The sequence below is a fragment of the Phyllobates terribilis genome, unplaced genomic scaffold (assembly GCF_046119375.1).
Source record: "Phyllobates terribilis strain yellow unplaced genomic scaffold, ASM4611937v1 Scaffold_3__8_contigs__length_932513732, whole genome shotgun sequence".
Taxonomy (NCBI): Eukaryota; Metazoa; Chordata; class Amphibia; order Anura; family Dendrobatidae; genus Phyllobates; species Phyllobates terribilis.
This window is the reverse complement of record NW_027362763.1, coordinates 160,826,880-160,841,896: the sequence shown is the minus strand read 5'-3', so window position 1 is coordinate 160,841,896 and position 15,017 is coordinate 160,826,880. Positions and strand designations below refer to the sequence as shown.

The 15,017-nt window shown below is 37.7% G+C and overlaps 1 protein-coding gene across 2 annotated transcripts in view; it reads left to right on the top strand.

Moving 5' to 3' along the window:
- The window catches only part of SNTG2 (syntrophin gamma 2), a 1,024,184-nt gene that overhangs the window by 491,655 nt on the left and 517,512 nt on the right, over positions 1 to 15,017 (top strand). For both annotated transcript variants that reach the window (XM_073674230.1, XM_073674231.1), the window contains exons 3-6: positions 4,595 to 4,651; positions 7,450 to 7,507; positions 9,768 to 9,811; positions 13,881 to 13,922. In XM_073674230.1, the coding sequence (XP_073530331.1) occupies positions 4,595 to 4,651; positions 7,450 to 7,507; positions 9,768 to 9,811; positions 13,881 to 13,922 (201 nt within the window). The remainder of the gene's footprint in view (positions 1 to 4,594; positions 4,652 to 7,449; positions 7,508 to 9,767; positions 9,812 to 13,880; positions 13,923 to 15,017) is intronic.

The window sequence follows — 15,017 nt, the reverse complement described above, 5'->3', positions numbered from 1 at the left end:
GGCACACTTTTAGGCAGTGACCTGGGTGTCAGAGATGCTTCCATGGGTCTTCCCCATGCTGTTCCCATGTCTTTTTAGCACTGTATGCATGTGTCACACAGCACATGGCCAGATAAGGTTGTAAAATGTTAAAATGACATTTCCCGGTGAATGCATTTGTCACGGTTGAAAGCAATACAAACGTGCAAAAACGCATAAAAAATGCTACTTGTGAACATAGCCCAAGGTGTGGAGGAGTATTTTTGTTTTTGGTTATTTATTTTACCTTATACACAAGTCTTTACCCTGGAAAGGATGTTCCTTAACCCCTTTCCGACCTGGTCAGTAATAGTACGCACCAGGTCGGGAAGGCCGGTTCAGCGGGGGCTCCGGCGGTGAGCCCGCACTGAAGCGAGCACATGTCAGCTGATTATTGGAATCGCAATCCACCCGCGGCTGTTAATATGTTAAATCTCTGACAGTGGCATTTAACTCGCGCTTCCGGGAGTCCTAAGCCCCGCCCATCAGTGACCCCGCGGGTCACTGATGGGCGGGTCACCAATGGGTGGGCATGACAACTCAGGGTCTGCAGCAGATGCCTGTGGTTGTCTCAATTGCTTTGAGCACCACCTAGTGGTCAGCGCTCATAGCAAGTGAGCATTTCTCCTGCATACAAGCGATCTGCTCATCGCTTGTACGCAGTAGAAGCAATCAGACAACTGCTGCTTCTAGTCTCCTCTGGAGACTATAGAAGCAAGCAGAAAGTGTAAAAAAAAAGTTTTTTAAAAAATTAAAAAAATAAAAAATATATAAAAGTTTAAGTCACCCCCCTTTCGCCCCATTCAAAATAAAATATATATATATAAAAAAAAACCACATACACATATTTGGTATCGCTGCGTTCAGAATCGCCCGATCTATCAATATAAAAGAAGAATTAATACAATCAGTAAACGGCGTAACGAGAAAAAAATTTTAAACGCCAGAATTATGTTTTTTTGGTCGCTACAACTTTGCAATAAAATGCAATAACGGGCGATCAAAACATCGGATCTACCCCAAAATGGTATCAATAAAAACGTCAGCCCGGCACGCAAAAAATAAGCCCTCACCTGGCCCCAGATCCCGAAAAATGGAGAAGCTAAGGGTCTCGGAAAATGGCGTCATTTTTTTTGTTTTTTTTAGCAAGCTTTGGATTTTTTTTTCACCACTTAAATAAAAAAGAACCTATACATGTTTGGTGTCTATGAACTCGTAACGACCTGGAAAATAATGATGGCAGGTCAGTTTTAGCAATCTGTGAACGTGGTAAAAAAAGGACCCAAAAAACAACTGTGGAATTGCATTTTATTTGCAGTTTCACTGCACTTGGAATTTTTTTCCCATTTTCCAGCACACGATATGGTAAAACCAGTGATGGTGTTTAAAAGTACAACTCGTCCCGCAAAAAATAAGCCCTCCCATGGCCATATTGAACGAAAATTAAAAAAGTTCTGGCTCTGGGAAGAAGGGGAGCAAAAAAGGAAAACACAAAAACAGAAAGACCCATGGTTGTTAAGGGGTTAACATATTTCACAGGAAAGCACTTTCACTTTTGTTTTTGAACATTTTATTGTGAGCCTGTAAAAGTGGCTTAATACCTCTGACCACGTTGTTGACAGCAGTGACCTGGGGGTCAGAAATGCTTCCAGGGGCGATCCCCATGCTGTCCCCATGTCATTTGAGCACTGTCACTATCGTTTTGGGCACTTTTTAGGCTTTCTACAGACTGCCGGGGGAGCCGCCGCAAAAATGTTTGGGTCTCCCATAGACTAACATTGGGCTCGTTGCTCGGGTCGAGCACCCGAGTATCACAATGAGCTCGGCCCGAGCTTCGAGCACCCGAGCATTTTAGTGCTCGCTCAACACTACTGTTTACTAGTGAGGGGCGAACCTGAACGGTAAAGTTTGGGGTCTGTACTGGACATCTAGTCTCAGTTCACAGACCCCGAATAAGGACTTCTCCCAGAAGTCCATGTTATTTTTTGGGTTTGTCAGCCTGAACAAAGCTTGTTTAAAGGCTGCAGTGTAGAAAAATCAGCAAGCTTTTCCTGTGTGTGCACTTTTGACCCCATCACAGCCATGTCAACTATTGGCATGGCTGTGATTGGCCAGAGCATTGTTTTTTAAAAAAAAAAAAACAGCGCAGGTAAAGCTGACAGCTGTGGGCTGCAGCCCTCAGCTATCAGCTTTATCTTAGCTGGTTATCAAAAATAGAGGATTCTCCATACTGTTTTGTTAAATTATTTAAATAAATAATTTAAAAAAATGGCGTGGGGTCGCCCCATTTTTGATAACCAGCCTAGATAAAGCAGATAGGTGGGGGCTGGTATTCTCAGGCTAGGAAGGCCCATGGATATTTGGCCCTCCCCAGCCTAAAATAGCAGCCAGCAGCCGCCACAGAAAAAGCCGCATCCATTAGACGAACCAATTCTGGCACTTTGCCAGGCTCTTCCCACTTACCCTGATGCATTGGCAAGAAGGATAATATTTTGGGGTTGATGTCAGCTATTTCATGTCCACTGACATCAAGCCCAGGGGTTAGTAATGGAGAGACCAGCTATCAGTGAGAACAGGCTACGATGATGAGAGTAGTACTCATCAGCTGATGTCTGACTGGTAGTAGCCTTTTCACCACGGTCACAGCTGCTGGCTCACACACTGTCATCTGTGTGACAGCGTGGGAACCGAAGATCTGTGACCAGCGGTAATGTCATTAAGGTTACAGCAGATCAGAGCTGGTGTTTCCTGCGCTGTCACACATATGACAGCGTGGAAACTGACAAATGTTCGGGCCTCCCATTTATTTGAATGGAGTCTGGGTTCGAGATCGAGTTCAGATACCATTCTGCTAGCCAAACTGAACTTTTTTATAAAGTTCGGCTGAACCTGACAGACCCGAACATTCACTTATCTGCCCAGCCCTACTGGGGACATTTCATTTTTATGCCCACATAAAAGTGTGATCAGATGACAAATGATCATTTGTTTGTTAGTCAACTTACCACTGGACATGTTTACATGGGTAATTATTGGGAACCAGCATTCCTATGTGCATTTGTTTTCTCGATCATTGGCCCTTGTAGCACCAGACAAACAGTACCTGCAGGCTTAGTAGTATTTGTAAAGCAAACAAAGTCATGCAGCCATTTGGATCTGAAACTTCACCAATTTATTAGTACAGCTTAAAGAGGTTGTCCTCTACTCGGACAACCCCATCTCAATCCTCATGTTTCCTCCTAGTAAAATAACACCTATACTCATCTGTGGTGCAGGCACTGGCTCTTCCAGGGATCCATTGTTATTTCACATGATCCCTGTAACCAATCAGTGCTGGCTTCACTCTCTTTGCCTTTGGACAAATCATATATTTGGAGGGAATGAGAGAGCAGCAGCTTTCCTTTTTTCCTGATGTATGTATATCACCTGAAGGTGGGGAGAGTTAAGCCATCACTGATTAGCTGCAGTGATCACATGATATAACAATGGATCCCTGAAAGAGCCAGTGCTGACACTACTGGAATGGCTCCGGCACCGGAAGTGAGTATTGATGTTATTATTTTACTGGGAGGAAACATGAGGATTGAGAAGGGGCTGTCCGAGTATCAGACAACCCCAATTAAAAATTTTACATCAGAGCAAAAACTGATCCGTTTCTGACTTGTCGCTGTCCTTAATCGTGACTTAGTGGCATTTGCGAAGCATTGGACTACAGTGAAAAAGGCATACCAGTAACATTGATAGTTGGGGCACATATCACAGCTTCATGCAAATATTACCTGAGGCAAGGTGCCAGCCAATAGATTTTCTATACATTTGAAAGGAAAGATAACTACATTGTGCATGTAGCCATATCTCTAGTGAAGTATATGAAGAATGCAGTTGGGTGGAATTGGTGGACCCTTATCCACCCTGATACGTGAGGATCCCAAAAGTGGTAGTTTGATGACACATGTTCATACCTTGGCATGTTGCCTACCTGTATATAATTTGCCAAGTGTACTGTGCCAAACACTGCTCATGTGAAAAAGGGTGGGAGGTTGTGGTCCTTTGCCTGAAATAGGGCCCACTGGGGGATTCACCTATTCTCCTGGGGGGCCAGTCCAAGCCTCTATGTGTGTCATGTTAGGAAATGCTACATCTGCATATCCAATAAGCTAAACTGCTGTAATCTTAAGTTCTTTTCATTTTTTTACAATATTTATAAGGTATATGAAGATTGATTTTGTTTTAAAATGGCTGTATGCATATACAGTCTATCTTGTGAACTGTTTTTAACTATGCCCAGTTAGACTTACTACAATAAAAGTGTCACGTAAATCAGTTTTATCACCCTGGTGAACGCACACAAATGCTTAGTTATTAATGTTATTGTATGAATAATAAATTGCACTTTTATAAATAATTTACTTGCCATTCCTTTTTTTGTCTATGAAAGTTAAAAGTAAAAGTAAAAGCCAGCTATGTAAAGCAAAGCTCTGCCTTTTGAAATAGATTGTTAATATTTTTTTTGAAAGTAAAATCATTGTATACAAAATATTTACCTAAATTGTAATTTTTTTCCAATTTTTTAAAGCGCAGAACTGTTACACTTCACAGAGACCCTGTTGGTGGATTAGGTCTAAGTATAAAGGTAGGTATAACATTTATTTTCTATTTCAAAATCTCTGTAATACTATAGATTGCTTTTGTCAATGTGAAAAACAGTTTAATGAGTAAAAGAATAAATATGATATATGCTTTTTCCAACCTTTTGAGAAATGTTTTCACAATAAATCATGTAAATCTTGGTGCTCTGAAAATTTAAAGGGTCTTTATTAGCCTGCACCGACATTATAAACTAAGTACATAGCCTTGTAAGGGATACAGTTCTTATAAAAATTGCACCATTAGTGTCTAATCACTGGCTATGTCCTGCAGAAACTGAAGTTTAATAAAATATGCTAATCATGGTGCTGTGTGTATCCGTGGTCAAGAGACTCATTGCGCCTTTCCATGCACTGGTTTTGCATGTCCCCACCTTCATCACTGGTAATTGACAGCACTGGCTTGGGACCCCTACACATGTCCATGTTTCTGGGACGTGTGGTGTCCATTTTCACACATACCGAAGATACTTACACATGCACACCCATTGTAATATATGGTGCTGCTTACTTGTCCATGTTTTTCTTTTACACAGAGCGTGTGTCTGTGTGAACCTCACAGAGACATTTTTGTTTTTTACCGGCAGCGCAAATCACATGGACCTATACAATTCTGGGGCTCTGTGTAAAACATCCGTGTGACACGTACCAAAATAAAATGCAAAATAGAAATTTCAGATTTTTAAGTGATGTTCAGGCTGGGAAGGTTCCTGGTTATTGGGCCCTTCCGAGCCTAAAAATACCAGCCCGCAGTGGTTAGGGCACGTGCAGATGGCCATATTATCAGTCCGATGTTTTGTTGAATCACACTGAGACAAATGTTAGTCTATGGGGCCGTGCATATGCACAATTTTTTTCCACAGACAGGGTCTGTCCGAGGAAAACATCACAGCATGTCCAAGTTTGATTGAATATTCATATCGTACTCAGCCATGCAAGTTAATGAGTGCGTGGAAACCATTGGACAGCACGCAGATGACATCTGAGTTCAGTTCAATTTCCATGCACCAACACAATGGAGAAAATGGAGAAATTCTCTTCTTATTCGAGAGGATCGGATCAAACTATGCTGACACTCTGATCAATCTCTGATTAGAATTTGATCACAGTGTCATTTGGATAATTGTCTCAATTCTCTTGAATGAGAAAATCTACGGCCACCTACATGAGCTTTTAGAATGTAAGATCTCTTTAATTTCACTGCTTTGTATTTGGGTAACTCCTTCAGTTCTACAGACAATAAATGGAGTGGTAGTCATACATGTGCACTAGCACTTCCATAGACCCATATAAATGAATAAAGAGTAGGTCATGCATGTGCAAAACTTCTCCATTCATATGGGGGACACAGGACCCCCATTCTTGTGGTTACTGAGGGTTCTAGAACTCCTTCAGTTCTACAGACAATAAATGGAGTAGTAATCATACATGTGCACTAGCACTTCTATAGACTCATATAAATGAATAAAGAGTAGGTCATGCATGTGCACAACCTCTCCATTCATATGGGGGACACAGGATCCCTGTTCTTTTGATTACTGAGGGTCCTTGTGATTAGATCCTAGCAATCTTACATTTATAAGCTATCTTGCAGGTAGATGATAACCTCTGTCACAATGACAGCCCCACTGTCATCATAATGACAGTCAGAATGCCCTCAAAATATATCCACACTGACCACGCAAAATCTATAATGCTCCAAAAAGAACAACTTACATATCTCCATTAAATAGGCTCAGCTCCTCTTCAATCCCATGCTTATTCTTCTGATGCTCATCCCCATTGTCAGGCTGGTGACTGGTCTTTTCTGTCGTGAGTCTCGAAGATTTTCTTTAATTTATCCTAATGAGCAGTCTAGTAAAGTAGGCATGCATTGCATAAGAGTCCTGTGATGCAAAGCTAATTTAAAATGTATTTCATTACCATGTATCTGTTTAAATTGGAATGTCATGTTAATGTCCGAAGGTCGTATTAAAGTAGTCGTCAGTCATATTTAACTGACGTAGAGTTAAAGTGTTTGTCCTATCAGAGCAGATTGACAGTATATGCCATAAAAAGCTATAGGTTTGGATCCCCCAGTAGGATCCATACCTATGTAAAAAGCTAGAGGACTTATTACGTACTGTCAGAAATGAGATGGGAAGATGGCCACACATGTGTCAATCCATTTTTTTTGTGTGAGTACATAAATTCTATGAATGGCCACTTCTATGCACTTAATAGGAACCAATTCTTACAATGGGTGGAACGCTAAACGTAATACATATATGGCATCAAAGGGGCTCAGTGGTTAATACTTTTGCCTTTCAAGACTTGGGTCCTGGGTTCAGATCCAGATGTATGTTCTCATTGTGTTTGCATGGGTTTCCTCCCATAGTTCAAAGACAAACTGATGTAGTGCTATATAAGCTAGCATATTAAACAAATATTCTTTAAATATTCCCTAAATGGAAAAAAACTTTAACTTTCAACTACTAGACACAGTTGCTTTTTTTCCAGCACCTCTTCTGGTCCATGGATGGTGACTAGTATTGCACCTCACACGAATATGAATTAGTTGCAATTTCACATGCTATCCATGGAAAATAAGAAAACTTTTTCTTGGGAAAAAAAAAGCTAAACTATTTTTTTTCCAAAACTTATAAAGAAGATTCTCTGCTACAAGTAGTTGATAAGTGAGAATTAAACTGTTTTGGCCTTGGATAAAATCCACAGTTACATTTTTTAGCACTTGTAGAACAAGAATTGTTATTTCCGATAAATATTGTATCTCTTCTTTTTTCAGGGTGGAGCACAACATAAAGTGCCTGTTGTCATATCGAAAATTTTTAAAGATCAACCAGGTAAAGCGTTATGGATATTATATACCAAGTTGTGATTACATTAAAGCATAAATGATATCAAATAAATATTGGCATTATGGAAAAATGATGTTTTTGTAGTTTTGAAAAGCAAAAAAAATAGCATTTTTAATTTGTTGGTTTGTCAATATTTTGCAGATTAACCTTTCTACATATGTATAATGTATTTTACTGGTATAAGCATAATATATTTATTTGTTTATTAAAAATTCTTGGACTTGAACGGCTATTTACTATCTTTATTTCCCAATACAAATTAGTTACTTCATATAATTGTATAAAGCAATTGAAAACAAATATATAATTATCAGTGAATAAGGGTTTTTTGCCAGAAACGCGTTGAGATGTATTCCCAACCTGTTTGATCTTTTAAATTATTTTGAAATAAATTGAGAATTTTAATTATTTTTGGGACTCACCAAAATTATTTTCCTATATAATTGTTAGTATATATTCATATTGTGTCTTTGCCACAAGTCTTGGCTCCATCATTTGAAGCCCTGAAAAATGGGATTCGGGCAGAATCAATCACTGGACAATAGAGATTCAAGAAGCAGACAAAATCACATTGCATTTTGTCTGACATATAAGCATATTATGCATCAGCACACTGCGATTAATGAATACATGAACTACACTATTGCTGTGAACGTTAAAAACGTAATGTGCTTAATTAGCGATTTTGACCAAAAAGCCCAAAAGCCATCCAACTACGTAACAGTGTACCTAAATATGGATAAGCCCTATCACTTACAGTATGTCCTACCTCTCCATGTGCCAAACCAGGTCTCTCATTTGTGCCCTGTCTGATCTCCATTTTCAGCAGTGTCCACCTTTTTAAGGCGGACACAAAAAGGTGTCTCACTGCACTCTTGTGTACATCTCGAAAAGGCGGACACTGCTGAAATCGAAGACAGATGTAATTATAGCCACAAAGAGAGAGATATCCACAAAGGTACTCCGTCTGCTTCATTAAACTCAATTGCCCCATCGGCAGTTGTGCCAGAATCCTATTTTTCAGGGCTCTAAACAGAAGCTCCGATGGAGTTACAATGTGCACCAAAGACAAAATGTGAACCTGACCTTAAGATGAATTCTCATGTGTGGGTTTTGTTGTGGAAAGTTCTGCAAGTTTCCTATTCGGATGAAACAATTCAAGTCAGGGGACTGTAACTGATGCTCAGTCACAGAATTCTCTGCAGTAAAATCCGTAGTGTGAGAATTACCCCTTATCTAGTTAAAAAAAAACATATTTCTGTCAATTCAAGTGTAAGACAATTCATGAGACTGATTACCAATTAATTTTTTTTTCATAAAAAGGGTACAATGTGTTTAATATGATTAAATCTGCCCGAACCACAGCCAGCATGAATCTTAGACCAGCTACATCATTACAATCATCTATGTTTTAGTAAGAAAAAAGAGGAAGAAAGCCTCACTGTATGTATTGTAGCTTAGTTACTCCAAATGATTGCATTCCAATCCGTTGACCACCGAAATGAAGCAAAAAGAGACTGGAGAAAAAATGTCATCCTATAGGCTGATAAAATTTAGCAATCTTTATTTCATGTCTTTAAAAAGAGGGATATCCATACAATAAAAAAACAGTAAACATTCTGAAGAATGTATGACTAAGGGCTTCAGCCGGAAACGAGTCAGAATTTTTACTGTTTTCTTATGTATGGATATCCATCTTTTTAAAGACATGAAATAAAGATTGCTAAACTTTATTCGCTGCTAGGATTCCATCTATGTTTTACTCTGAAATGCTGCAGAGAATACAAAGTTGGAAATGGGGGCCAGAGATGAGGTGGATGAGGTGGGTAAGGCTAGTCATGGAGTCAAGTCTACACTTATTTCTCCTAATCCTGCTTTGCTTGATACACACAACTCCCCCCTATGTGTATGTAGGGACGTGATGGAGAAGCCTAGTTCTGGAGGCAATTCTCCACCGACTTCTCAGTCACGTCATTCATGACCCCCGTTTTCAACTTCATTCTCCGAGTAACATGTAAAACATAAATGATTGTATTGAGGGAGGTGGTCTCTTATTCATGCTGCCTTTGGTTTGGGAATCATGTGACAGGTTCCCTTTAACATTGTTTATATTGCATTATCCCTACAAATATGTACAAATAGTCTTACATTGTCTCTAGATAATAATCATAGTTATCTATAGTTATTAGATTTTGTGCTCGATTTATGTGTAACTATCAAAATTTTAATTTGTGTCCTTATTCAGCCGACCAGAGTGGGGTATTATTCACAGGAGATGCCGTAATGCAGGTAAGCCGTTACATAATTATTAATCATATACAAATGGAAGCGCATAGTGGTGGAATCCTTATTTTGAATGTTAAATACCTTTTTAACGCATAAACATCCAACTAATAATGAGTAGAGATTTAAAATCTACCCATATTACCAGTAACATAATTTTTACAGTAAGTAGTCAGCTGAGCTTCTGGTCCCTGGGGTCTTACTCCCGGTTGTTATTGTGATTTTTTTGAGCTTTAAATCAGTTAAATATAAATTGCAACATTAAAGGATAAGAACGAGCTGTCAAAATTTCCAGTGCAGGATAAACACAAAGCTAATATATTCCAAAATTAATTGGAATGGTATGGCAGTCTTTTTATACATGACCCCATCATAGCTAGAGTTGTACTTTGTATATTATGACCCAGTTACAGCACCATTGGGTTTAAAAGAGTTTTTTTATTTACTACAGTTAATAACATTACTAAAAGTTCTGTATAGCTTGCTTGGGTAGACTACATTTACATTGGAGATTCATTTTGAGATTTCTTGGCAATTTGTGCAGTTTTGAATAGCGTGATGTGGAATATATGCCAACCTGAACTGAGGCCTGGCGTGCATTGTATGATCTATTTGGTACAGCATTGTACCTTACATTGCAAAGAAATTCACAATGCAGATGTGAACCGATCTGTGATCGCAGACCATGGCACATTTTCATAAAAATGAAGACTTGCTATACAATGCGTAAATGGCACCACTAAAAGAGTTATATTTCCATTTAAAAAATATCTGTGTATATAGAATTCTATGTATTGTTGTCTGCCGCTTAAAAGGTTTAAAGAATATGGACACACTTGGAAACAATTTTTTTTTTTACTTAAATGCTTGCTTACATTTTGGGTTAAAATAATTTTTGCAATTGGATTTCAGAAAAAAAGTTGCACAGCTCCTTTGTTTCCCTGCATATTGCTGGCTGCAGAATGATTTATTTGAGAGTTCATCAGTTAGCTTTTTTCGAAAGGGAGTTTGTAACTCTTTTATCTGTCTCTTATTGAACTCCTCAGTGCTGATTTATGACCGCAGATCACATACTGATCTGTAATGTGGTCATAAATCAGCACAGAGGAGTTTAAAAAAGAGTGATAAAAGAGTTACAAACTCCCCTTCAGAACAGCAATGTGCAGGAAAACAGAAGGACCAGTAAAAGTAAAACAGTGCAATAGTTTTAAAGTAATCCAATTGCAAAAAAATATTTTTAGCCCAAATTATAAGCATTTAAGTAAAAAAAATGCCTCCTAAGGTCTCTATCCCATGTTAACTAAAAAGAAAAGTAATAAAGATTCAAATAGAATAGAGAAACCAAGAATGATAAAAACATTCATTTTATATACTGTATATCAATTCTTGACAGTTTTGTGATTCCCCAATTTGCAAAAATGAGAGTGATGCTCCACTCCACTGCAGCCAGTTGCAAGTTATCAGTGAGAGTTGAGGAGGATATACAGCAATCAACATGTCATATCAACCCCAAATTCATATCAATATAAACTTCAGCTCACCCTGCAGAAAACAAACCCTCACATACAGGTGTTTCTCAAAAAATTTGAATATAATCAAAAAGTTAATTTATTTCAGTTCTTCACTACAAAAAGTGAAACTCATATATTATATAGAGTCATTACAAACAGAGTGATCTATTTCAAGTGTTTATTTCTCTTAATGTTGATGATTATGGCTTACAGCCAATGAAAACACAGAAGTCATTATCTCAGTAGATTAGAATAATTAACAAAAAACACCTGCAAAGGCTTCCTAAGCATTTAAAAAGGTCCCTTAGTCTGTTTCAGTAGGCTCTACAATCATAGGGAAGACTGCTGACTTGACAGATGTCCAGAAGGCAGTCATTGACACACTCCACAAGGAGGGTAAGCCACAAAAGGTCATTGTTAAAGAAGCTGGCTGTTCACAGAGTGCTGTATCCAAGCATATTAATGGAAAGTTGAGTGGAAGGAAAAAGTGTGGTAGAAAAAGGTGAACAAGCAACCGGGATAACTGCAACCTTGAAAGGATTGATAAGAAAAGGCCATTCAAAAATTTGGGGGAAATTCACAAGGAGTGGACTGCTGGTGGAGTCATTGCTTCAAGAGCCACCACACACAGACGTATTAAGGACACCGCTACATGTGTCGCATTCCTTGTGTCAAGCCACTCATGACCAATAGACAAGCCAGAAGCATCTTAAGTGGGCCAATGAGAAAAAGACCTGGACAGTTGCTCAGTGGTCCAAGGTGTTGTTTTCAGATGAAAGTAAATTTTGCATTTCATTTGGAATCAAGGTCCCAGAGTCTGGAGGAAGAGTGGAGAGGACACAATCCAAGTTGCTTGAGGTCTAGTGTGAAGTTTCCTCAATCAGTGATGGTTTGGGGAACCATGTCATCTGCTGGTGAAGGTCCACTGTGTTTTATCAAGACCAAAGTCAGTGCAGCCATCTACCAAGAAATTTTAGAGCACTTCATGCTTCCCTCTGCCGACAAGCTTTTTGGAGATGGAGATTTCATTCTCCAGCAGGACTTGGCACCTGTCCACACTGCCAAAAGTACCAATACCTGGTTTAAAAACAACAGTATCACTGTGCTTGATTGGCAGCAAACTCGTCTGACCTTAACCCCATATAGATTCTATAGAGTATTGTCAAGAGGAAGATGAGAGACACCAGATCCAACAATGCAGACGAGCTGAAGGCTGCTATCAAAGCAACCTGGGCTTCCATAACACCTCAGCAGTGCCACAAGCTGATTGCCTCCATGCCACGCCGCATTGATGCAGTAATTGATGCAAAAGGAGCCCCGACCAAGTATTGAATGCATTTACTAAACTTACATTTCAGTAGGCCAACATTTCGGATTTTATAAACCTTTTTCTAGCCGTTGTTATAAAGTATTCTAATTTACTGAGATAATGACTTTTGTGTTTTCATTGGCTGAGCCTGTAAGCCATAATCAACAACATTAACAGAAATAAACACTTGAAATAGATCACACTGTTTGTAATGACTCTATATAATATATGAGTTATACTTTTTGTATTGAAGAACTGAAATAAATTAACTTTTTGATGATATTCTAATTTTGTGAGAAGCGCCTGTAGGTCCATTAAAAAAAAATTTAACAAGTTTTAGAAAATGTCAACACAAACAATTATTTTATTTACAAATTTTCTAATTTTGTTTCCAAAAAATAATTGAAAAAAAAATGGACAAGTTTGGTATTTCCGTAATTGTACAGTCCCAAAGACTCATGATGCCCGATCAGTTTTATCACACAATGTAAAAAAAAAACAAAATCCCAAACCACAGTTAGTAATTGTGTTAGTAACACACTAAGAATTTTTTTTCCATTTTGCAGTACATTGCATAGTAAAGTGAATGATGTCATTCAAAAGTACAACTTGCCCCGCACAAAAATAAGCCCTCATTCATCCATTTAGGAGCCATATGCCTTTTAGAAGATAGTAAGGAAAAAATAAAAATCCAAAAATGAAAATATTTTTACTCCATCTTCTTATCCGAGAAAATCGGATCGCACATTCTGATCAAACTCTTATCGGAGAGTGATTTACATAATCGACCCAATTCTTTCTGTTGAGAGAATACATGGTCATCTGCCCCAAGCCTAAAACTAGATCTTAAAATTGGCACCAAAATGTATGTTAACTTGCAGCAATCAGATGTTCTAAAAACATTAAGAAACTGGTATAGAAAATAGCTAAACTATTTTTCCTTAATTTTTTGTTCACTGTTTTTTTATTAGTTAAAAGATTTTTAGCTACTTCTAAAAAGAACGGATGCATTATAGCAAACAATGGCGACAACAATAACAAAAACACATGCTAGTCTTAATAAATAATTACCATGAAGAAATAAGTGCATAGCCATCTGTACATAATGCATATTTTGGCAGAGGGTCAGGCTAGATTATACACTTAGTAGATGCTGTTTACATCCTATAAATAAATTATAAGGATGTATATAAACAAATTATAAGGATGACTTGCAAGCAAAATTACCCTAAATATAAAAATGTTTTACTTTCAGGTTAATGGCATTAATGTTGAAAATGCAACGCATGAAGAAGTGGTAAGTTGTAAGTATTATGCACTAATTTGTGTTATTTTTTCCAATTGTATTCATCCTGAAGCACTGCCAAATACATGGGGAAATTACAAGTAAAAGGGCTTTTTATACTTTAATGTCTAAATCTCTTTGAAACATTTATTTTCTGGCACAAGTTGTAAAATTGAATACATTTTATGTACCTTATTGTCATGGCTTGAGATGATCTAATATTTTAATGTTTGAATTTAACAGGTTCATAAATTTTTTCTAAATAAATTAAATTTGCAGCAAATCTATTATCCATCAGTTGTAATACTAAAAAACCTCCAATTGCCTGAAATGTTGCATATTTAAATCCTTCTTTAAAATATTTAATACTGTTCAAAACAGCATGACATCATATGCTAAAGAAAAATAATCCCCCATATTTTGTTTTCTTTCACACTAACCTTTCCATTGCCATAGCCACTTTTTATTTTTTTTATACACCACTGTGATTCATTTTTGACAATGTTTTAAAAACAAGGTAGTCGACCCTTGCCAAAAAGATCATAAGAGGAAATGTTAGGTACTTAGGAACACATACAGAAGGCAAAATGTGGCAGTAGGCGCCAGTATAGCTGTGGCGTATAGTTGTCAAATTAGACTAGTAAAATAGGTATGCAAAAACAGACATGTATTATTAAATGTCTACATTTTGTAAACATTTTTTCAATCTTCTTTTGTAACAAAATTCAACCCATTTCTCAAAAATGACTTGATAAGAAATGCAGGTAGGTGCATATTCAAAATTCAGCACCTCCAATAGGGTGCTGTGTTGGTACAGACAGTACAGATGTCAAATAAAAAAATGTCTAATAACACATATATGCAAAGAAACCTGCTTGTAAAATGCACACTCTCTGGGTTAGACAGTTGCAGTTACATTTCTGTAAAAGTTATTGCATAAGACCAGCAAACAAAGTCAGTGCAGTCTCTTATAAGAAGCGAGTACAATGTCTCTGACTGACATCGATATGCAGATTTTTTTTCGTTAAAAAAAATATTGTGCTAGATTGCTGCTGCATTCTAGTGCATTATAAGTAAACTAAAAAAATGTGTAATTGACTGTAATTC